At 38.8% G+C, this 25,726-nt stretch overlaps 1 protein-coding gene and 2 long non-coding RNA genes across 4 annotated transcripts; 1 reads left to right on the top strand and 2 right to left on the bottom strand.

Annotated features, from left to right (window-relative positions):
- Positions 1-1,181: 1,181 nt before the first annotated feature.
- LOC108179630 (uncharacterized) lies at positions 1,182-8,097 on the bottom strand. The gene is made up of 4 exons (XR_012392425.1): positions 6,414-8,097; positions 6,091-6,296; positions 2,946-3,109; positions 1,182-2,848 (listed from the first exon to the last, which is right to left on the bottom strand). It is a non-coding gene; the product is annotated as an uncharacterized lncRNA (long non-coding RNA).
- Positions 8,098-9,033: 936 nt separating this feature from the next.
- Positions 9,034-14,153, bottom strand: LOC141378292 (uncharacterized). The gene is made up of 3 exons (XR_012392424.1): positions 13,913-14,153; positions 10,798-10,961; positions 9,034-10,700 (listed from the first exon to the last, which is right to left on the bottom strand). It is a non-coding gene; the product is annotated as an uncharacterized lncRNA (long non-coding RNA).
- A 518-nt stretch (positions 14,154-14,671) lies between these two features.
- Positions 14,672-20,387, top strand: LOC103908954 (serine/threonine-protein kinase pim-2-like). 2 transcript variants are annotated; one of them, XM_073926476.1, is made up of 4 exons: positions 14,672-16,346; positions 16,904-17,159; positions 17,274-17,393; positions 17,674-20,387. In XM_073926476.1, the coding sequence occupies exons 2-4, from the start codon at positions 16,922-16,924 to the stop codon at positions 17,775-17,777; spliced, it is 462 nt and encodes a 153-aa protein (XP_073782577.1). In that variant the 5' UTR covers positions 14,672-16,346; positions 16,904-16,921; the 3' UTR covers positions 17,778-20,387. The 2 variants fall into 2 exon arrangements, with proteins under 2 accessions (XP_073782577.1, XP_073782576.1); XM_073926475.1 differs by having other exon boundaries at positions 14,672-17,159.
- The last annotated feature ends 5,339 nt before the right edge of the window (positions 20,388-25,726 follow it).

Below are 25,726 nucleotides of genomic sequence, written 5' to 3'. Positions count from 1 at the left end.
AACAGAAAAAAGTAGTCACATGCCAATATTCAATAATTCAGTATATCATAATAATGAACATGCACAATAATGAATAATTATTATTTACACTTTTAGAGTGTCTTTTAAGATTATTTTATTCTGCAACATGTTGAACCCTTATTAAGCCATTTATTTTCAAACATGATGCTTTTCTCATGTTAATCTGGGCTACGACTTTGGGAATTCAGAGACTGTTTGTCTTTTGTTCGTTAACTCTGTACAGTAAAGTCCTCTCGTTAACATCCGTTAATTTATCTAAAGTAGTTTAGTTTATACTTTATTATAGTGTTACCTATTATTGTACTTTATAATCTTTTTACATGTATTTAATAAGGAATACACTAGGTATTGTTGTAATCATACCTGATAAAGTAATCTGTTTCACAGCTCAGCTTAATATCTTGATAATATCAAAGCTTCCGCAATTCACCACATTAAAATCTAATACCGTCAGAAGCCGAATTACCAGATTTTTACATCACAATTGACAAAACCAGTACAGATAATAAACATCAAGCTCCCATAATGCATTTCAAAAGCATAAATAAACACACAGAAAAAAACATGAATCACAAAATACGGAAAGCTGCTGATTTACAGATTTTCTTTTACAGTTATATTGAAAAACAGGATTACATGTTGTTGATATGCTAATGCTAATGTGCACTTTATCTTCAGCCTGGATATCCGTTACCCATACCAATCGAAGTGGCCATGATGACAATTGCGAGAGATCCCCCCAGCCCGCTGCTCATCAAGCTCCAGGAATGGTTTTTAGTTAAAGTGGAGAAATTGCCAAGAGGAGTAGGTGTATTTATACAGCACATTTCATGCACAATGCGCTGCAGGAGGGTTTGTCTCGTTTCTTATTGTCGTTTTAATTTTGTAAATTCAAATTCCTAAATCAAGAAGCATTTCTGGACATGTAAATAACTTTGTCTTGTTTTCAGAAAAGCTTGTGGGTTAATGATATGCCGGTGCGGTAAGCAAAATAAACTCATTTCTACTTTAAAATCTATCCTGAATGTAACTGGAAGCCAGTGTAAAGACTAGGCATGGGCCAATAACTGTTTTTAAGGTATGGAAAAGTCGAGGTTTTAAAACTGCCAACGTTTCTGTAATACCGTTGTGTGAGATATATTATTTACAGTTTTTTTTTTAGGACAATGGTATCTCCAGCAGAATAAATATCCAAAAATGCTGTTTTAAATAGTAAAGAAATCAGTGTTTTTGAAACAAACGAGGGCCGCAGAAGTCAATTAATCTTTTGAATTATTTAGCCTGACATGTTTACTGCCAAAAAAATATTATAAATCTATTACAAAATAAAATATATTGTTTTCAGAGGGGAACAAGTTTGTCTTTTACCCAGACATTCAAAAAGACTACATATTAGAGCAGTAATCACAATACCGTGAAATTTTGATCCAAGGTTATCATACCGCCACAATCTAATACCGGCCCATGCCTAGTAAAGACTGACCTGAGGACTGCTGTCGTGTGCTTTATTTTAACTCATTGCATCTGCTTACAGAAAGTGTGTAAGACAATAATGTTGGTGATGGAGTATCTCGGCCCGTGCAGAACACTGGAGGATTTCCTGCAGAAGCACCAACACCTGGAGGAGAAAGTCGCGCGTACGCTTATCCTGCAGATTGTCAAAGCAGCGCAGGAGTGCTTGAGGCGGAAAATTTGTCATCATGATATTCATAACTAAATAACATAATAATCATTACAATTAACCTGTATCTCTTTTTTTTAGGCATGTATACAAGGCGATATGCATGTGAACATACACGTGAAGGGAAATAATAACACGTGGAGACAACTAAATACAGTATATATCACACAACAGCAAAATAAACTCTTGTTTTTTCTACAAACTGTGTTTGTTCGTCATTTAACATTAAATTCAGAGTGTTTACAAAGTAATTAAACTCACCATGTCCATATAGTCACTCCTCAACAACACAATGATGCAATTTTCCCATCGATCGTCACAGGAACAATTTAACGACTGAATCCTCTTCAAATACTTCTCTATGAAAGCTTTTTGTAAGTTTCTCAAACTAGTTTCAAAGTTATAATCTGATTTCACAGTTTAAATCATCAAATCTAGCGATCTCACTCTCTCTTCCTCCACAGTCTGGCGGTCTCTTCCCACTGCGTCAGCAAGCGCAAATCCCTCCCACACATCACCGATTGGCTAAACCAATAACATGTGAATATTTCACATTATTATTTTTAAACAATTTATTTCTTATTAAGAACATTTTAGAACAATGAATCCACAGTTATATGTTGTTTTATCCCCTGATCATTTATATTATTTTATAAATGTACAAATATAACCCTTCAGTAATCTGGGTTACACTAGCATATAAAAATAAATTAGTATTTTAAAATGCATTATTTAATGTGTCAGACACAAAATAGACACGTCAATTTGTTTAATATAAAATTAATTGTAATCTGACCAGTTAACCGTTAATAACCGATTAATGAGCGACGGTTGTCGGTTAGCAAAATTAACCGAAACGAGCATCCCTAATTAATACATTAAAATTTTGGAACAAATACAGAAATACAAAATAACAGGGCATGGAACTTTAATCATACCTCTGAATGGGGGAAATTTTCTTGCACATTTAACTGCTGTCTTTCAAGTCCAGCCATAGTGAGATGTACTTCTGCCTCTCCTTTTGGTGTTTTTTCATGCTGTTTGTCCAGCAGGTAAAAATACATTAATAAGCTTTTACATTTCCACTTATATGGTGCAAAACAGCTTTTCCCTCTACGCTCCTCTCGGAAAAACCCAGGAAATGACCTACAAATATTTTCTCATTAGTGTAGGAACAATTTCTATTAGAGAAAAAAACACATTAGATTCTTCTACACATACAGTCATCCACTGAATCTCACACCTCATTTCTTGCTGAACTGACTGGCTCTGAAAACTTGATGTTGTCCTCTCTCTCTGTGTTGAACTAATCTCTCTTAGTTGGTTTGTGTTCTCTGGTGATCTTAGGGTGTTGGTGAGCCTCGACACCAGGCTTTGAGCAGCAGATATTATTTCACCAAATGGAACCTGATAAACATTAACATAAAATTAAGCTGTAAGTCATGCAGAATTATGATTGACAATGGTTAAAGAGGGTAGACCAATGACTGTAAAAAATATGGACGACGCGACAGCCCTTTTTCCCATTGAACGCCTTGAGGGCAAAACGCTTGCTTGACGGGCACCAACTGTCGCAAAAGACTGCTGAAATTGGAGCCAGACATGCGCAGAAGGACTGTCTGATGGAGCCAGAGGAGGAGCCGCGAAAATGAGCAGAGTCGAGCTTCCAATCAAACGCTTTATGTAAAATCAACTACGCCCCCCGAACTTCTCAGCATGCGTTTGCTGTCATATCAACACAAATGGATGTAATAACGTTAACAAATATGAGGGTTTTATATATTCAATCGCGCCAGCTCCAGGCCGCAGCGCATAACTTACTCGCGGCGTCGCGGGCTGATTCCGGCTCGCATGCGGCAGCGCCTGCTCGCTCGGCCGCCGCATCTGGCTCGAATGACTCGGGCTGGAATTGGGTAGTGAGTCCAGGCATCCGGAGTAGGTCCAGCAGAGGTAACATTAGTCAGTCTGAGCTCTAAGAGATAAGTCTCCGGCAGGCGAGAATCTAGCCGGAACTGTGTTTTGCTATCTGGGTGGCTAGGCGTGTATCAGCAAACTAATAAAGCCCGAAAAAAGCCCTGAACTTAGCGAATAAACAGTATTCCACCAGGATCATGTATGTCAGAAACTATAGTTTACTGCTGAACTCATTTTGTCATGGTAAAATAACACAGAAATCGAATAATAACATTTCAGTCTACTTCAGTCTCCTGCCGAAGCTCAGACGCCGCGCTTTGAGAAACTGTCAATCACAGCTGTCAATCACGATGACACGCCCAGCATTAAATTACTGCTAAAAACAAACTGTTTACAAAAATGAAGATCTGCACCTATTTCAGCACAATAACCAGTGCCTTAATCGACCAGAACTATCTTTCGGGACATTTTATTGCAAGTGTAATATTTTTTTTTTATTTGGGCTCAAGTCTCCTTCATTAACACGGAGGAGGCGGGCTTTATGACTTGTACTGCAGCCAGCCCCCAGGGGGCGATCTAACGGCCGAAACCTTCACTCAAACGTAGGCTTGCGGCACACTTGGGGTAGACAGACAGACAGACAGACAGACAGACAGACAGATAGATAGATAGATAGATAGATAGATAGATAGATAGATAGATAGACAGACAGAACGATGGTTGGATGGATGGATGGATGGACAGATTTTATTTAGGTTTTAATGCCATATCAGCAGCATTGGCTATATTCATGGCAAAAAACATGTACTAAATATACAATTTATAATCATATCATATCAGTTAGCATATCAGTTAGCATGATGATGCTCATTTCAGTTAGTAAACAATCTTAGCAAACATACATTTTAAAATAACAACAAAAAACATACAAGTAGCAAGCAACAACACTGAAAACAGTCATATACAATCTTTTAGTTAGATTAAAGATAAATATTGTAAAACACCTTTTCAAACAGCTCACTTCAAATATTTCCAGAATAAAAACATTCTCCAATATCATTTAAAAACACAATGTGTATTTTTACATGATATTAGAGAACGTTTTTATTCGGGAAATATTTTAAACATATTAAAATGTTTTATCGGTAAAATATTTTTACACAAGTCACCAATAGGTATTTCTTCCCCTTTTCATAAATATGCGAGTGTAAGCCATGAGTGTCTGATGCTACATCTTGTATGAACAACCTGGTCATGTCTATTTTCAAAATGGCAATTATTCCTTTCATTAATTAATGGATTCACTTCATACCATGTGTTTTTCCTACATTCATCCCATTCCATCTGCCATTTCTCATTAACATACAGATTTAAAACAGGTTTAACATCAGACACAGGAAGTTTACGTTCTGTTATCTCCGACTTCTATCTTCCTTTATCATGCTTTATCTGCACGCTCATTTCCAACTAATCCCATATGACCAGCCTGGTATCCAGCAGAAAATAATATCAAAGTCTTTAGTCTTTAAAAGGTCCACTTTTTCTATTATGCTAAAAATCTTAGTATGTTCAGTTTTCATAGATTCAAGTGCTTGTAAGCAGGACATAATCTGAGCTAATTAAAAACAGACAGACAGATAGATATTGGGCATTTTTCTAATACTAAGAAACGAGTCTTATGTTGAGCAGGTAGATTTGAGGAAATAGTCACTATATGAGACAAAATATACTTTTTTGGCTATTTGCTTAAATTATTTAAGTTAGGTTACTCTACTTTAGATAAGAAATCTCTTTATAAAGACTTTGTAAATTGCTATAAATATATAAAAACGTCATTTCTGCTTAGTAATGTGGATTGCTAACTTAAAGATAATATAAAAACGTATATCTGAACATATAATCTTCTCTCATAAATCAATGAGGAGCTTAATTATTCAGCTTTCAGATGAAATACCAGTGTTTAAATGACTGCCCCTCATGATTTACGCCCATGGGTCCGGGTCACTTATTTAACCAATTGCTAATCTGCACAGACTCTATTACATTATTCAATATATTTTCCCACTCATTCGGTGATAATAAGATTAATTAACGTAGATCTCAAGTTTTTTAAACAATTGATGGATTTGATTCAGTGTCATAAAAATAAGCAAAAACCCTCAAATATTTAACTTGCCTTTTGCTGATATCTTCTTTATAATAGATCAATAATCTATCTGGCTTTCAAAAACACTTAATCAACAGATGCCATGTTATAGTTAAACACCGTTAAGTGATTCACTGAGAAGTTCTGCGCTCGCTGCCTGTCAAGTTCACTTACGTTATGCTAACTTAGCTTGCTATCCTCGGCCCGATCTTAATTTTGATTCTGTAAAATGTCTAAGAAACACAGCGAAAATGGACCTCATTAAGTCTCAACCTTTATTACAGCTCATGGAGGACATTTCTCAAAGAGGGATTAACAAAAGTCTTACCTGAGACGGTGTGTTGGAGCTGCCCAGACATTTTGTTCGGCGGGCTTCCTTCAGTCAGGATTCAGGATCTCATCACGCAAGCGCACTGGTGTGTTCGATGACTCTGGCTCGTTTATTAATGCCTGTGACCGCGGTGATGTATTTTGACAGTGGACTGTCGCTGTTTGATTCGTACTCTTCGTGTCCGTGGTGAAACTATTTTGTGTCTGTAAAGTAACGTTACAAGTTATGTTTCGTTTTCCTTTGCTGTTTCATAATTGCAGATGCGTGAATTTTATAATTATAACAGAAATTTTATTCCATAGGTTAGCAACTTCACGTACTGCCGCCAAGACATCCTCGTTTCCATGACAACTAACATTAGACTCCGGAGCTTTCGATTTCCTAGCAGCAGACTTCTGGACAAAAGCCAAAGCATCGTGATTCCGTATTACATTGTAAATTCAGTGCAGAGCTAAAGGCCGATGCAGAGTCCTCAAATTAATCAGCCGTGTTGGACCAGTCAAATATCAATCATGCCAGGCCTTGCGTGATTAACTTTATTCTTCCCTCTTTTCCCCATGCAGAGATGGCAAAAGAGTTGTATAAGGTCCACGCGTATTTTATAATGTTATCACGAGCCCTAAACAGTAGGTTAATATGCCACTTCACCTTTTACACCCTGAAGAATAAACGCGAACACCTGTACCTACAGGACCCCCATCCCATCTTTGGTCTGGCCCTACGCTACGTCATAAATCGAACGCGTTCTGCACCGCGAGTGTCAGAATCCACCAGACGCCTGACAGAACAGACGTGTATTGAGGAACTCTTCATTTGATACTCAGACAAGGCGAAAACTCAGATAATTAACTGCAGTAAACTCATTTATACGCCCTAGAGAGCGTTATTTACTGCTAATAAATGGAATAAAGTATGTTTCATGTTCCCGGTCCTTCCGGACAAAGAAGGCCGCCATGTAGACAGAGGATAGGGCCTTCTCCTGGTTCTGGTAGATTTGAATGTATTTTTAATGTTTGATTGATGTTGTTTAACCCTTGTGTTGCTGTTTCATACACACTGGGGTCATTTGGCCTCAACTTTCTCTCAGTTTCAGCAAATGGAGTGATTTTTTTAGTGACAAACTATTTTGACATATTTTGGGAAAAGGCTTTTGAATTAAAAAAAAAGTTTCAAAAAACTTAATTCGGGGCAAATTGGCTTTGTTTATGTTGTTGGCTGTTACGGGTTAAATTGCTTTATTTTTATACTGTCTGTTCAGGCATAACTGGAAGCTGTCTCAAATGAACATGCTGTTTTCATCTTTCAGTGGAAGTAAAATATGACCTGAAAGAAAATATTGGAGCTGGCTGCTACGGCAATGTCTATCGTGGTATCAGAAAAGTGGACGGCAAACAGGTAAGTCTATTCACCCTAGTCCAGTTTAGAGGACATCAACTTTGGAGAAATCATGTTTGATTGCTCACTCATGTTTAATTCTACTTTTCATCCACAGTTTATCATCAAGTCGACTTTTTCAGAAGTTGACAGCAATGTGGTAAGTCTGAAAACATCATGCGTGATTCATATTTGAAGCATCACAAAATACATTTAATAGATGAGTCTGTCTGCGGCTGTGGTTATACAAATATCTACTGATCATTTTGTGATTCACTGCTGTTTTCTGTTTATTTATGGCTATGATGGGAATTAATATGTGCTCTGCCGAGTTTTGATGCAGAAAATTTAACTCTGCCGTTTAACAGTGACTTTATATACATATAACAGAAAAAAGTAGTCACATGCCAATATTCAATAATTCAGTATATCATAATAATGAACATGCACAATAATGAATAATTATTATTTACACTTTTAGAGTGTCTTTTAAGATTATTTTATTCTGCAACATGTTGAACCCTTATTAAGCCATTTATTTTCAAACATGATGCTTTTCTCATGTTAATCTGGGCTACGACTTTGGGAATTCAGAGACTGTTTGTCTTTTGTTCGTTAACTCTGTACAGTAAAGTCCTCTCGTTAACATCCGTTAATTTATCTAAAGTAGTTTAGTTTATACTTTATTATAGTGTTACCTATTATTGTACTTTATAATCTTTTTACATGTATTTAATAAGGAATACACTAGGTATTGTTGTAATCATACCTGATAAAGTAATCTGTTTCACAGCTCAGCTTAATATCTTGATAATATCAAAGCTTCCGCAATTCACCACATTAAAATCTAATACCGTCAGAAGCCGAATTACCAGATTTTTACATCACAATTGACAAAACCAGTACAGATAATAAACATCAAGCTCCCATAATGCATTTCAAAAGCATAAATAAACACACAGAAAAAAACATGAATCACAAAATACGGAAAGCTGCTGATTTACAGATTTTCTTTTACAGTTATATTGAAAAACAGGATTACATGTTGTTGATATGCTAATGCTAATGTGCACTTTATCTTCAGCCTGGATATCCGTTACCCATACCAATCGAAGTGGCCATGATGACAATTGCGAGAGATCCCCCCAGCCCGCTGCTCATCAAGCTCCAGGAATGGTTTTTAGTTAAAGTGGAGAAATTGCCAAGAGGAGTAGGTGTATTTATACAGCACATTTCATGCACAATGCGCTGCAGGAGGGTTTGTCTCGTTTCTTATTGTCGTTTTAATTTTGTAAATTCAAATTCCTAAATCAAGAAGCATTTCTGGACATGTAAATAACTTTGTCTTGTTTTCAGAAAAGCTTGTGGGTTAATGATATGCCGGTGCGGTAAGCAAAATAAACTCATTTCTACTTTAAAATCTATCCTGAATGTAACTGGAAGCCAGTGTAAAGACTAGGCAAGGGCCAATAACTGTTTTTAAGGTATGGAAAAGTCGAGGTTTTAAAACTGCCAACGTTTCTGTAATACCGTTGTGTGAGATATATTATTTACAGTTTTTTTTTTAGGACAATGGTATCTCCAGCAGAATAAATATCCAAAAATGCTGTTTTAAATAGTAAAGAAATCAGTGTTTTTGAAACAAACGAGGGCCGCAGAAGTCAATTAATCTTTTGAATTATTTAGCCTGACATGTTTACTGCCAAAAAAATATTATAAATCTATTACAAAATAAAATATATTGTTTTCAGAGGGGAACAAGTTTGTCTTTTACCCAGACATTCAAAAAGACTACATATTAGAGCAGTAATCACAATACCGTGAAATTTTGATCCAAGGTTATCATACCGCCACAATCTAATACCGGCCCATGCCTAGTAAAGACTGACCTGAGGACTGCTGTCGTGTGCTTTATTTTAACTCATTGCATCTGCTTACAGAAAGTGTGTAAGACAATAATGTTGGTGATGGAGTATCTCGGCCCGTGCAGAACACTGGAGGATTTCCTGCAGAAGCACCAACACCTGGAGGAGAAAGTCGCGCGTACGCTTATCCTGCAGATTGTCAAAGCAGCGCAGGAGTGCTTGAGGCGGAAAATTTGTCATCATGATATTCATAACTAAATAACATAATAATCATTACAATTAACCTGTATCTCTTTTTTTTAGGCATGTATACAAGGCGATATGCATGTGAACATACACGTGAAGGGAAATAATAACACGTGGAGACAACTAAATACAGTATATATCACACAACAGCAAAATAAACTCTTGTTTTTTCTACAAACTGTGTTTGTTCGTCATTTAACATTAAATTCAGAGTGTTTACAAAGTAATTAAACTCACCATGTCCATATAGTCACTCCTCAACAACACAATGATGCAATTTTCCCATCGATCGTCACAGGAACAATTTAACGACTGAATCCTCTTCAAATACTTCTCTATGAAAGCTTTTTGTAAGTTTCTCAAACTAGTTTCAAAGTTATAATCTGATTTCACAGTTTAAATCATCAAATCTAGCGATCTCACTCTCTCTTCCTCCACAGTCTGGCGGTCTCTTCCCACTGCGTCAGCAAGCGCAAATCCCTCCCACACATCACCGATTGGCTAAACCAATAACATGTGAATATTTCACATTATTATTTTTAAACAATTTATTTCTTATTAAGAACATTTTAGAACAATGAATCCACAGTTATATGTTGTTTTATCCCCTGATCATTTATATTATTTTATAAATGTACAAATATAACCCTTCAGTAATCTGGGTTACACTAGCATATAAAAATAAATTAGTATTTTAAAATGCATTATTTAATGTGTCAGACACAAAATAGACACGTCAATTTGTTTAATATAAAATTAATTGTAATCTGACCAGTTAACCGTTAATAACCGATTAATGAGCGACGGTTGTCGGTTAGCAAAATTAACCGAAACGAGCATCCCTAATTAATACATTAAAATTTTGGAACAAATACAGAAATACAAAATAACAGGGCATGGAACTTTAATCATACCTCTGAATGGGGGAAATTTTCTTGCACATTTAACTGCTGTCTTTCAAGTCCAGCCATAGTGAGATGTACTTCTGCCTCTCCTTTTGGTGTTTTTTCATGCTGTTTGTCCAGCAGGTAAAAATACATTAATAAGCTTTTACATTTCCACTTATATGGTGCAAAACAGCTTTTCCCTCTACGCTCCTCTCGGAAAAACCCAGGAAATGACCTACAAATATTTTCTCATTAGTGTAGGAACAATTTCTATTAGAGAAAAAAACACATTAGATTCTTCTACACATACAGTCATCCACTGAATCTCACACCTCATTTCTTGCTGAACTGACTGGCTCTGAAAACTTGATGTTGTCCTCTCTCTCTGTGTTGAACTAATCTCTCTTAGTTGGTTTGTGTTCTCTGGTGATCTTAGGGTGTTGGTGAGCCTCGACACCAGGCTTTGAGCAGCAGATATTATTTCACCAAATGGAACCTGATAAACATTAACATAAAATTAAGCTGTAAGTCATGCAGAATTATGATTGACAATGGTTAAAGAGGGTAGACCAATGACTGTAAAAAATATGGACGACGCGACAGCCCTTTTTCCCATTGAACGGCTTGAGGGCAAAACGCTTGCTTGACGGGCACCAACTGTCGCAAAAGACTGCTGAAATTGGAGCCAGACATGCGCAGAAGGACTGTCTGATGGAGCCAGAGGAGGAGCCGCGAGGAGGAGCTTCCAATCAAACGCTTTATGTAAAATCAACTACGCCCCCCGAACTTCTCAGCATGCGTTTGCTGTCATATCAACACAAATGGATGTAATAACGTTAACAAATATGAGGGTTTTATATATTCAATCGCGCCAGCTCCAGGCCGCAGCGCATAACTTACTCGCGGCGTCGCGGGCTGATTCCGGCTCGCATGCGGCAGCGCCTGCTCGCTCGGCCGCCGCATCTGGCTCGAATGACTCGGGCTGGAATTGGGTAGTGAGTCCAGGCATCCGGAGTAGGTCCAGCAGAGGTAACATTAGTCAGTCTGAGCTCTAAGAGATAAGTCTCCGGCAGGCGAGAATCTAGCCGGAACTGTGTTTTGCTATCTGGGTGGCTAGGCGTGTATCAGCAAACTAATAAAGCCCGAAAAAAGCCCTGAACTTAGCGAATAAACAGTATTCCACCAGGATCATGTATGTCAGAAACTATAGTTTACTGCTGAACTCATTTTGTCATGGTAAAATAACACAGAAATCGAATAATAACATTTCAGTCTACTTCAGTCTCCTGCCGAAGCTCAGACGCCGCGCTTTGAGAAACTGTCAATCACAGCTGTCAATCACGATGACACGCCCAGCATTAAATTACTGCTAAAAACAAACTGTTTACAAAAATGAAGATCTGCACCTATTTCAGCACAATAACCAGTGCCTTAATCGACCAGAACTATCTTTCGGGACATTTTATTGCAAGTGTATTATTTTTTTTTTATTTGGGCTCAAGTCTCCTTCATTAACACGGAGGAGGCGGGCTTTATGACTTGTACTGCAGCCAGCCCCCAGGGGGCGATCTAACGGCCGAAACCTTCACTCAAACGTAGGCTTGCGGCACACTTGGGGTAGACAGACAGACAGACAGACAGATAGATAGATAGATAGATAGATAGATAGATAGATAGACAGACAGAACGATGGTTGGATGGATGGATGGATGGACAGATTTTATTTAGGTTTTAATGCCATATCAGCAGCATTGGCTATATTCATGGCAAAAAACATGTACTAAATATACAATTTATAATCATATCATATCAGTTAGCATATCAGTTAGCATGATGATGCTCATTTCAGTTAGTAAACAATCTTAGCAAACATACATTTTAAAATAACAACAAAAAACATACAAGTAGCAAGCAACAACACTGAAAACAGTCATATACAATCTTTTAGTTAGATTAAAGATAAATATTGTAAAACACCTTTTCAAACAGCTCACTTCAAATATTTCCAGAATAAAAACATTCTCCAATATCATTTAAAAACACAATGTGTATTTTTACATGATATTAGAGAACGTTTTTATTCGGGAAATATTTTAAACATATTAAAATGTTTTATCGGTAAAATATTTTTACACAAGTCACCAATAGGTATTTCTTCCCCTTTTCATAAATATGCGAGTGTAAGCCATGAGTGTCTGATGCTACATCTTGTATGAACAACCTGGTCATGTCTATTTTCAAAATGGCAATTATTCCTTTCATTAATTAATGGATTCACTTCATACCATGTGTTTTTCCTACATTCATCCCATTCCATCTGCCATTTCTCATTAACATACAGATTTAAAACAGGTTTAACATCAGACACAGGAAGTTTACGTTCTGTTATCTCCGACTTCTATCTTCCTTTATCATGCTTTATCTGCACGCTCATTTCCAACTAATCCCATATGACCAGCCTGGTATCCAGCAGAAAATAATATCAAAGTCTTTAGTCTTTAAAAGGTCCACTTTTTCTATTATGCTAAAAATCTTAGTATGTTCAGTTTTCATAGATTCAAGTGCTTGTAAGCAGGACATAATCTGAGCTAATTAAAAACAGACAGACAGATAGATATTGGGCATTTTTCTAATACTAAGAAACGAGTCTTATGTTGAGCAGGTAGATTTGAGGAAATAGTCACTATATGAGACAAAATATACTTTTTTGGCTATTTGCTTAAATTATTTAAGTTAGGTTACTCTACTTTAGATAAGAAATCTCTTTATAAAGACTTTGTAAATTGCTATAAATATATAAAAACGTCATTTCTGCTTAGTAATGTGGATTGCTAACTTAAAGATAATATAAAAACGTATATCTGAACATATAATCTTCTCTCATAAATCAATGAGGAGCTTAATTATTCAGCTTTCAGATGAAATACCAGTGTTTAAATGACTGCCCCTCATGATTTACGCCCATGGGTCCGGGTCACTTATTTAACCAATTGCTAATCTGCACAGACTCTATTACATTATTCAATATATTTTCCCACTCATTCGGTGATAATAAGATTAATTAACGTAGATCTCAAGTTTTTTAAACAATTGATGGATTTGATTCAGTGTCATAAAAATAAGCAAAAACCCTCAAATATTTAACTTGCCTTTTGCTGATATCTTCTTTATAATAGATCAATAATCTATCTGGCTTTCAAAAACACTTAATCAACAGATGCCATGTTATAGTTAAACACCGTTAAGTGATTCACTGAGAAGTTCTGCGCTCGCTGCCTGTCAAGTTCACTTACGTTATGCTAACTTAGCTTGCTATCCTCGGCCCGATCTTAATTTTGATTCTGTAAAATGTCTAAGAAACACAGCGAAAATGGACCTCATTAAGTCTCAACCTTTATTACAGCTCATGGAGGACATTTCTCAAAGAGGGATTAACAAAAGTCTTACCTGAGACGGTGTGTTGGAGCTGCCCAGACATTTTGTTCGGCGGGCTTCCTTCAGTCAGGATTCAGGATCTCATCACGCAAGCGCACTGGTGTGTTCGATGACTCTGGCTCGTTTATTAATGCCTGTGACCGCGGTGATGTATTTTGACAGTGGACTGTCGCTGTTTGATTCGTACTCTTCGTGTCCGTGGTGAAACTATTTTGTGTCTGTAAAGTAACGTTACAAGTTATGTTTCGTTTTCCTTTGCTGTTTCATAATTGCAGATGCGTGAATTTTATAATTATAACAGAAATTTTATTCCATAGGTTAGCAACTTCACGTACTGCCGCCAAGACATCCTCGTTTCCATGACAACTAACATTAGACTCCGGAGCTTTCGATTTCCTAGCAGCAGACTTCTGGACAAAAGCCAAAGCATCGTGATTCCGTATTACATTGTAAATTCAGTGCAGAGCTAAAGGCCGATGCAGAGTCCTCAAATTAATCAGCCGTGTTGGACCAGTCAAATATCAATCATGCCAGGCCTTGCGTGATTAACTTTATTCTTCCCTCTTTTCCCCATGCAGAGATGGCAAAAGAGTTGTATAAGGTCCACGCGTATTTTATAATGTTATCACGAGCCCTAAACAGTAGGTTAATATGCCACTTCACCTTTTACACCCTGAAGAATAAACGCGAACACCTGTACCTACATGACCCCCATCCCATCTTTGGTCTGGCCCTACGCTACGTCATAAATCGAACGCGTTCTGCACCGCGAGTGTCAGAATCCACCAGACGCCTGACAGAACAGACGTGTATTGAGGAACTCTTCATTTGATACTCAGACAAGGCGAAAACTCAGATAATTAACTGCAGTAAACTCATTTATACACCCTAGAGAGCGTTATTTACTGCTAATAAATGGAAAAAAGTATGTTACATGTTCCCGGTCCTTCCGGACAAAGAAGGCCGCCATGTAGACAGAGGATAGGGCCTTCTCCTGGTTCTGGTACATTTGAATGTATTTTTAATGTTTGATTGATGTTGTTTAACCCTTGTGTTGCTGTTTCATACACACTGGGGTCATTTGGCCTCAACTTTCTCTCAGTTTCAGCAAATGGAGTGATTTTTTTAGTGACAAACTATTTTGACATATTTTGGGAAAAGGCTTTTGAATTAAAAAAAGTTTCAAAAAACTTAATTCGGGGCAAATTGGCTTTGTTTATGTTGTTGGCTGTTACGGGTTAAATGGCTTTATTTTTATACTGTCTGTTCAGGCATAACTAGAAGCTGTCTCAAATGAACATGCTGTTTTTATCTTTCAGTGGAAGCAAAATATGACCTGAAAGAAAATATTGGAGCTGGCTGCTACGGCAATGTCTATCGTGGTATCAGAAAAGTGGACGGCAAAATTTAACTCTGCAGTTTAACAGTGACTTTATATACATATAACAGAAAAAGTAGTCACATGCCAATATTCAGTAATTCAGTATATCATAATAATGAACATGCACAATAATGAATAATTATTATTTACACTTTTAGAGTGTCTTTTAAGATTATTTTATTCTGCAACATGTTGAACCCTTATTAAGCCATTTATTTTCAAACATGATGCTTTTCTCATGTTAATCTGGGCTACGACTTTGGGAATTCAGAGACTGTTTGTCTTTTGTTCGTTAACTCTGTGCAGTAAAGTCCTCTCGTTAACATCAGTTAATTTATCTAAAGTAGTTTAGTTTATACTTTATTATAGTGTTACCTATTATTGTACTTTATAATCTTTTTTTACATGTATTTAATAAGCAATACACTAGGTATTGTTGTAATCATACCTGATAAAGTAATCTGTTTCACAGCTCAGCTTAATATCTTGATAATATCAAAGCTTCCGCAATTCATCACATTAAAATCTAATACCGTCAGAAGCCGAATTACCAGATTTTTACATCACAATTGACAAAACCAGTGCAGATAATAAACATCAAGCTCCCATAATGCATTTCAAAAGCATAAATAAACACACAGAAAAAAAACATGAATCACAAAATACGTAAAGCTGCTGATTTACAGATTTTCTTTTACAGTTATATTGAAAAACAGGATTACATGTTGTTGATATGCAGCTAATGTGCACTTTATCTTCAGCCTGGATATCCGTTACCCATACCAATCGAAGTGGCCATGATGACAATTGTGAGAGATCCCCCCAGCCCGCTGCTCATCAAGCTCCAGGAATGGTTTTTAGTTAAAGTGGAGAAATTGCCAAGAGGAGTAAGTGTATTTATACAGCACATTTCATGCACAATGCGCTGCAGGAGGGTTTGTCTCGTTTCTTATTGTCGTTTTAATTTTGTAAATTCAAATTCCTAAATCAAGAAGCATTTCTGGACATGTAAATAACTTTGTCTTGTTTTCAGAAAAGCTTGTGGGTTAATGATATGCCGGTGCGGTAAGCAAAATAAACTCATTTCTACTTTAAAATCTATCCTGAATGTAACTGGAAGCCAGTGTAAAGACTAGGCATGGGCCAATAACTGTTTTTAAGGTATGGAAAAGTCGAGGTTTTAAAACTGCCAAATTTTCTGTAATACCGTTGTGTGAGATATATTATTTACAGTTTTTTTAGGACAACGGTATCTCCAGCTGAATAAATATCCAAAAATGCTGTTTTAAATAGTAAAGAAATCAGTGTTTTTGAAACAAATGAGGGCCGCAGAAGTCAATTCATCTTTTGAATTATTTAGCCTGACATGTTTACTGCCAAAAAAATATTATAAATCTATTACAAAACAAAATATATTGTTTTCAGAGGGGAACAAGTTTGTCTTTTACCCAGACATTCAAAAAGACTACATATTAGAGCAGTAATCACAATACCGTGAAACCGTGATATTTTGATCCAAGGTTATCATACCGCCACAATCTAATACCGGCCCATGCCTAGTAAAGACTGACCTGAGGACTGCTGTCGTGTGCTTTATTTTAACTCATTGCATCTGCTTACAGAAAGTGTGTAAGACAATAATGTTGGTGATGGAGTATCTCGGCCCGTGCAGAACACTGGAGGATTTCCTGCAGAAGCACCAACACCTGGAGGAGAGAGTCGCGCGTACGCTTATCCTGCAGATTGTCAAAGCAGCGCAGGAGTGCTTGAGGCGGAAAATTTGTCATCATGATATTCATGATTGTAATATCCTCGTCATCGACCGGCCTCTGCAAATCAAGCTAATTGATTTTGGCTGTGGGATGCACATCTGTCATGGTAAGTCAGATTATTTCAGGAGGAAGCCGAAAAACATTCATTAGTCTCTGAGACTCAGTTGAATGGGGCTTTAGCTGAACTGCTTGCTCAACACTAAACCTCTCTTTCTGACAGATCCAAAGAAATACCCACCAGACACAAGGATATCTCCAAAGAAGGCGGTTAAAAACACAGTGAAGCAGCTGTTTGGCATCATGCGGGAAATAGAAAAACAATGTTCCAGCATACCTGAAGGTAAGAAGATGACTGGGACTGACACTGTTCATCCCTCCTGTTGACTTATGGGTCAGAATTGACCCTGGCCACATTTTACCAGCAGAAAAACCCAAAACAATATTTTTCTTTATCTTGAGGTTTGGTGACGGTTTCTAAAATGAGGCCAACATTAGGAAAATATATATTATATTTTCATGAAGACTGAACATTAGGGCACAACAGGAGTCATTCAGGTCAATATTGAGCTGTGTGTGTGTGTGTCCACCATTAACTAACTTTCTCTTTTAAAATGTTACAGAATTCATGGCATTTATGAATACCTGCATTACCCTTGGGGATGATGATCAGAGACTGCAAACAGTGCAGCAGATTCTGGATCAGCCATGGCTAAAAAACCAATAAAAATAAAGACTGTTCTAGATATGTGTAGTTTATGCTTTCCACCCTGAAAGAGGACCTGTTTTAGAGGAGATTTTGGAGCACGAGGGGTTCAGCATGACGCAGAGGCTTTCAGCAGCAGGAAATGGTTTCATTCTTCCATGTTTGATGTTTGTCATTTGTTGTTTTCCGCTTCTGCTTCCCAAATTCCTGCGAGGGTTGCAGTCAGAGCTGCATGTAAATGAGGGCCAGTTGAAGCCGCCATTAGAGTGACGTCAGCTTTCCTCCTCACCAGATTGGTTGGAGGGAGAAGGTGTCAATCTAGAGCTAATAGACCAATGGGGAGGCTTCAGCCGGCCCTCATTTGCATGCAGCTCTGACTGAGACACTTGCAGGAGGAAGTGCAGAATGTGGGAAGCAGAAGTTATGAAGAGCTTTGAGAATGGTGGTCTTAATATGCTGGATTTCCGTACATTTAATAATACTGTCAAAATTAAATGGGACAAAAAATATTCTCTAAAATCCAACATCAATCTGGAACTTTATTCCAAATTACATATTTTCTTAATTTGGATGGCTTAATTGTTATTACTCTGTAACTATAATGCTGATAAAATACCAGCTAAATTATCTCAATTTCATAAACAAAATTTCTTAATCGATTCAATACTCCCATCCCCCCTAAAGAATTTGCTGTCGTATTTGATGCCATACCATCTGGAGTTATTAGGTTAGTCCAAGGCATTCTCTATCCTTCTACTTCCCCCCTTGAGACGCTTCTACTACAAAGGTAGGAAAATATAGTTTCTCTGCAACTTCTTCAAACAAATCAGTACATTTACATTTAGCAGACTTACACATGAGGACGAAAAAAGAAATTTACACAACTATAAGAGCAACAATGAATAAGTGCTTTAGGCAAGTTTCAGGTGTGTAAAGTGTACGAAGCAAAACATTAGTAAATTATTTATTTTTTTTTTTGTAATAAAGTTAGCGGTGGAGCCAGAGAGGCAATTGCAGATTAGGAAGAGAAGTGGAGACTAAATAGTTGAGTTTTTAGTGGTTTCTTGAAGACAGCGAGTGACTCTGCTGTTCTGAGGCAGTTAGGGAGTTCATTCCACCAACTGGGCAGATTGAGCGCGAGAGTTCGGGAAAGTGATTTCTTCCCTCTTTGGGATGGAACCACGAGGCGACATTTATTCACAGAACGCAAGTTTCTGGAGGGCATGTAGATCTGCAGAAGTGAGAGCAGATAAGAAGGAGCGAAGCTAGAATTCGCTTTGTAAGCAAACATCAGAGCTTTGAATTTGATGCGAGCAGCAACTGGCAGCCAGTGCAAACGGATGAGCAGCGGAGTGACATGTGCTCTTTTAGGTTCATTAAAGACCACTCGTGCTGCTGCGTTCTGAAGCAGCTGAAGAGGCTTGATAGAGTTAGCTGGAAGCCCGGCTAGTAGAGAGTTGCAGTAGTCCAGTCTGGAGAGAACAAGAGCTTGAACAAGGAGTTGAGCTGCATGTTCAGATAGGAAGGGTCGGACCTTTCTGATGTTGTAGAGTGCGAATCTGCAAGATCGAGCAGTTCTAGAGATGTGGTCAGAGAAGTTTAGTTGGTCATCAATCGTTACTCCAAGGCTTTTCACTGTTTTGGAAACAGTAATGGTTGCCCCATCCATCTGCATTGAAAAGTTCTGATGTTATTTCCTAATGGAACTGTATCAGTTCCAAATGTGACTTTTTTTATTTTATTGGAATTCTTTTGTTTCAGATATTGATTGAAGAAATCAAATATGGCTCATCCCAAATAGCTACTTAATTACAAATAAGATAATAGAAGTTTCATTTAGAACTATTCCCCATACACACTCGGTCAATACTCTCTTAGTAAGATATAAAAAAGATATTGATATTAATTGTTCATTTTGTAAGCAACACAAAAAAATAAGTGCCTAGTTCACTTATTTTGGCAATGCAGTTTTTCTAATTTGCTTTGAAACGATTTTTCTTTTTCTTATTAAGAATGTTGATAAAGATTTTTCCTTACTATGGGAAAATGTTTTGTTAATAATAAAACTGATGCTATACATAAAAAAATATTTTTTTTTCTTAATCTTCTTATGTTATTAACAAAATTGTATAAACATAAATGTACATTTTCAAACCAAAAACCCTTTTTAATATCTTGCTCACTGAAATGCAGCATTACTTTAAAACAATTTCTAACTCTTTTACAAAAAAATGCTTTAAAAACAACTGAAATGTGTCAATTATATAATCTTTTTCTTTAATATATGATGTATATACCCCTACTGTTAATTTTTTTTGTTGTTTTCTTTTTTAAAAAGGTTTTCTTTTTGTCTTTCCATTTTCTTTATAATGTACTGTGATTGTATATTTTTACTTGTCTCATAATTTTAAAAAAATGTGGAAGCGGAAAACAGCATCATGTCAGAAAACAATGGAAGTATGAATTCCTGATGATCTGATTTGGTCACTGACCACATGTGTGCTGCTCTTCTATCATTTCTGTGAAACTGAGACTGTACGCAGAGCGGCCTGCGAACCCCATGGAGTGTGTTGAAGCTGTTTTCTGCTGATCAAACTGTAAACTATTGTCTTCAATAAACTGTATCTCTGACTCCTGCTCTTTGTTCATCACACCGGCTCCTTGCATTAACACAAGTCAAATCCTTCAGCGTAGTGATACGGCACTGTAATGCACTCAAAACATGCCTGAACTACTTTATCTGTGTGTTGATCTGACAATAAGTGTGAACACAACACAAAACAACACAGAGAAGATCTGTTTTACAGACTGCAGACTCAATTTAGCCTTTATAGAACAATATTGATGCGTCATGTAATGTTTAAAGCACATTGCCCTGCCATTTGTGTGACTATAATGTGAAATATAAGAGTGTGTTCACTGATATGAGTAATCCTACTATAATATCTACTGAACTAGCACCAGGGCTCTTTCAGTGTCTGACCAGCAAATGTTGAGCTTTAGCCAAAGAACAATGGTTAGAATGGAAATGTCTTCATTTCACAACAGTTTTTAACAACACTCAGAAAAGTTTTGTGGAAAACTGATGGAAACACACTTATGCTTCAGTTTGTGCTAGTGTTACATCTACACAGCACAGTACACTCAAATATAAGCTAATAAGTAAAGTGAGCCAGCTAGTGTTCACTGAGTTAAAGAGACCCCTGGTGAAAATAAGTACATTGCAAGTATACTAACCAAAAGTTAACTTAATTTAAATATATTAAAAGTATTATTACCATACTTTTATATATGAAGAGTTCAGATGCAAAAACCTCTAAGCGCCATCTGAAATGTTCTTCTAAAACGACCATTTTTGTCAGCCTCCTATGTTTATGTTCAGTTATTTCACTTTAAAGGCAATGTAAAAAATTATTCGTCACTATAAAAGTCAACTTACTGAGCCTACAAACAGGAGTCGGAGAAAAGTTTATTTATTTAGCATTTGATGTTAATATATTTAAGTATTATTTTAACTATGCATTGAACAATGAACTTATGTAAGAATGTGTCAAAGCACACTTTTAAAGCACAGTGTTAAATAAACAGTGTAAGTTTTCATTCATGCAATACAGTTCATTACTGCCTTTAAAAAGTAATAAATGCATTAAAAGCCCATTTAAAGCATTTGTTACTGTATAAGAGATGTTGTTGATGCTGACTAAATATCTATATTTAACATAAATATATATATATATATATATATATATATATATATATATATATATATATATATATATATATATATATATATATATACTCAATTCGTCTTTATTTCTCTAGCGGTTTTACAATTTAAATTGTGTCAAAGCAGCTTCACATAGAAGATTATAGTGTTTGAAACAGTGTCAGTTCAATTTTCAGAGTTTAAGTTCAGTTCAGTGTGGTCTAATAATTATTACTGAGAGTCCAAACACTGAAGAGCAAATCCATCGATGCGCAGCTCTACAGATCCTGAACCATGCAAGCCAGTGGCGACAGCGGCAGGGAAAACCCTTCACCAATTGGGGAAAGGTCAGAATAAAAAAAACCTTAAGAGAAACGTGGCTCAGTTGGGCACAACCATTTGTCCACTGGCCAAACGTCTTGTGCAGAGCTGCAGTCAAGGCTCTGGAGAAGCTGGACCTCAGCGAAGGCTCGTCTGTCCCTGGAGCGTCGCAGAAATCAGTCTCATGCTCTCCACTCCTCCATGATCACCACAGCAGCTGCTCAGGAAACGGCCTGGTCCAGGATTAAGGAAACCTTGGGATCATCTTGTCGCTGGTCTTGGATCGAATCAGTGGCGCTTCATAGTCTAAGGGTCTCGGGATGAGTATACCCAGGTGGAAATAGAGAATAAAGAGAATAATTAGCGTAGCTGCTGTTCATAGTGTTTATAAACGAGATGCAGAAACCTGTGTGGAAACCTACTAAGTGATGCCCTGAGTGTATGCTTTGCTAAACAGATAGGTATTTAATCTAGTTTTGAACTGAGAGATTGTGTCTGAGCCTCAGACATTATCAGGAAGGCTATTCCAGAGTTTAGGAGCCATAAAGGAGAAGGCTCGACCTCCTTTACTCGACTTTGCTATTCTAGGTACTACCAGAAGCCCTGACTTTTGAGATCTTAAAGAGCGAGTTGGATTGTAGCGAGACAGAAGGTTGTTTAGATAAAAAGGAGCTAGATTATTTAGAGCTTTATAGGTGAGAAGTAATAGTTTAAATTCAATATGAAACTTAACAGGCAGCCAGGGTAAGGAGGATAACTTTGGGGTGATAGGGGATCATATTTTCTAGACCTGGTAAGAACTTTAGCTGCTGCATTTTGTACTAGCTGAAGTTTATTAATATAGGATGCTGGGCAGCCAGCAAACAGAGCATTACAGTAATCCAGCCTAAAATTATATATATATATATATATATATATATATATATATATATATATATATATATATATATATATATATATATATATACATACATATATTATTGCATTACAGACATCCTGCAAAAATAACTTGAAAGAAAATCATCCAGATTTGAAATGACATGAATGTTAATTTTTTATTTTTGGGTGCACCATTATTTTATGTATAAGGTTAACATGAATGTTTTTTTTTTATTTGTGCTTAGCCAGGTCGTAAACCGCAATAAAGTTCTCTTTCATCATCTCGTGTTCGAGATCCACCTATGGGAAGGCATCCGTGCCTGACCTCTGCAGAAGCATCCAATTGCACCAAGTCTGGCTTGACAGACAGAAGCGCGTGCCCAATGGCAGGTAAAGAACCGCCCCTTTACCTGTGCGCATAAATCATTCTGCACGCGCTGCTATTCCTCAGTTAACATTCGCTTCTCGCTGACTCTGCAACTCTACAGCTCGGTTGGATTACTGCTGCTCATTTACGTGTCTTCAGGAGGACATATCTTTCGATCAGCCTCCACCAGACGTGACAGTCTGTTATCCGACCAGGTTAGTTGTGGTTTTCGCATCCCGAGCTGCCCACGCTCCTCTTACACCTGTCCCTGTCCACGGCTGCCCGCCTCGGATATGTCACTTTCTAAATCTGCCGCTTCTCCCGAGCACTCATCACGGGCCTGCCCGGCCGCGTGTGGCGCGCTTATTGCTGCAAAGGACCCACACCCCTTCTGTGTTGTCTGCTTGGGCCTCAAGCATGCTCAAGAAGCGTTGGAAACCCCGGAGAATTGCAGCCATTGTCTGACATTACCGAAGAAGCTTCTGCGGCGTCGTATGAAAGTTGCAGCGACTCAATGTGTTGAATTTTCCGATTCGGATGGGGGACATGGTGACGACAGCGCGCAGCCGGGGGACTCCCGGGGCGCTATGTCTCTCGACTGGGCTGACCAGCCCAATCCTGCGTTCCCCGAAGAGGACATCTTCGCGGGTGTTCCGCCGTTCGCTGATGAACCGGCCGGTTCTGGCGACGATGACGACGCGGGTCTTCTGGGCGTTTCAGAGGACGAGGAGGCCATCCCGCCCTCTGGCGCTCCCCAGATTCACACTCCCGCGACCGTACCCCAGTCCATCCTCCTAGATGTGTGTGAGCGAGCGGCCGCTCGCCTCAACATCGAATGGCCAGCTCCACAGAGTGCCACCGACCAGGAGAGGGACATTTATGATGGGAAGTTGCTGGGGCCTCCACCAGGCCCGAGGAAACAACTTTTTCCCGTCCTCCCAGCGTGTGCGAAGCACATGAAGCACTACTGGGGCGACCCGCTCAACCTTAAACAAGGTCTCGCGGGTCTGGAGGTAAAGGATATGGCATCGATCGGCATGGGTGACCCACCCGTTATCGAGCCATCAATCGCTCGACACCTCAGCCCCATTCAGGGCGGGCTACTCGCCCCCCCGAAACCGGTCCTGCCAAACAAAATGGACCGCTTTTCTGCCTCTGTTCACCAGGCCGCCTATAGGTCCTCAGCCATAACTGTGAGGGCTCTTAATGTCTCCTCGCTCCTCTCCGCTTACCAGGCGGAGCTGTTGGATGACTTGGGACAGCAACTGGACAAGGGAACCCCTTCCCCATCACTGTGGAAGGAGATTCTCACAGTTAACGACCTCGTTCTCCGTAACGCACGTCAGGCCGTCCAAGCCTGCGGGCGTTCCATGGCGCTTTCGGTGGTAGGAGAGCGCGCGCTCTGGTTGAATCTGTCGGGCCTCCCTGACAGTGAAAAGAGGCGGATTGCGGGCGCCCCAGTAGAGCCCGGACAGGCTCTCTTTGGCCCCGCTGTTGCATTAATGCAACAACGCTGCGACGACAAAAAGAAGGAGGATGAAGCCTTCAAATTATGTCTTCCTAGGAAAGCGGCTCCACGCCAGGTGCCCCCAGCGCGCGCCCCTATTCCCCCTGCCACAGGGCGGAATTTTCATCAGGGCAAGGATAAACCTCGCACCAGACCCCCTCCGCGACAGGGCAACCATCCTTCCGCAAAACCTTGGGGAAGAACAACGCCCGCTGCCGCGGGAAAACCCCCTGCCCAAACCCCCTCGGATCCGAAACGCAAGCGGCCGGCCTGATGTTCAGCCAATGGGGGCGCCGAGTCTGTGTTCACGGGCCACAAGCCCTACAGACTATTTTCCTGCCCCAGAGCTTCTGTCCAAAAGACGGAGAATAGCTCAAAAGGAGGTCGTCCACCCCATGTGTTCAGTGGACGTTGTGTGTTCTCGCCCCAGGTTCAAGGGGTCTGTTGTGAGGAAAAGTGTTCAAGCAGTGTCACCACACCGTTCAAACTTTGTTCCCCTCACTCAAATAAAGGCTTCGGCCCATGTGTTCCCAAACACAAAACACACAAAATACACCTCAAAACAAACGAATCAAATGAATTCGTTCCCAAAAGAACACATTTCTGTGAACCCCTGCATGTCACCCCTAGTTTGTCCACTAGAGGGCGCCATTGCACCAGAAATGAACAAACCGGCCGAATTTGCAGTAAGCAGTTCTCCAGTGTGTGGGGGGTCACTTGCGAATCAGGTAACAGCCTGGCAGTCTGTGTCAGCACCCGAATGGGTAATTCACACAATAACCAGGGGATACAGGCTTCAGTTTGCCAAAAGACCCCCGCGTTTCAACGGAGTTCTCTCTTCTCAAACAGAAGAGAGCTCTGCTCACATTCTGAAAGACGAAATCTCCTCTCTTCTGCAGAAGGGGGCGGTTCGAGTGGTACCCCCGCACCTGATCGGGCAGGGGTTTTACTCTCGTTATTTCCTAGTTCCAAAGAAAGACGGCTCTCTTCGTCCTATTTTGGATCTCAGAGTGTTGAACAAACATTTGAGGAAATACAGCTTCAGAATGTTAACACACGGTTCTCTCTTACGCTCAGTAAATCAGAACGATTGGTTCACATCGATCGATCTGAAAGATGCTTTCTTCCACATAAGCATCTATCCTCCGCACATGAAATTTCTCCGTTTCGCTTACCAGGGCGTTTGCTAC

This window comes from Danio rerio, chromosome 16 (genome assembly GCF_049306965.1).
Source record: "Danio rerio strain Tuebingen ecotype United States chromosome 16, GRCz12tu, whole genome shotgun sequence".
Lineage (NCBI taxonomy): Eukaryota > Metazoa > Chordata > Actinopteri > Cypriniformes > Danionidae > Danio > Danio rerio.
This window is presented reverse-complemented; position numbering and strand designations above follow the sequence as displayed.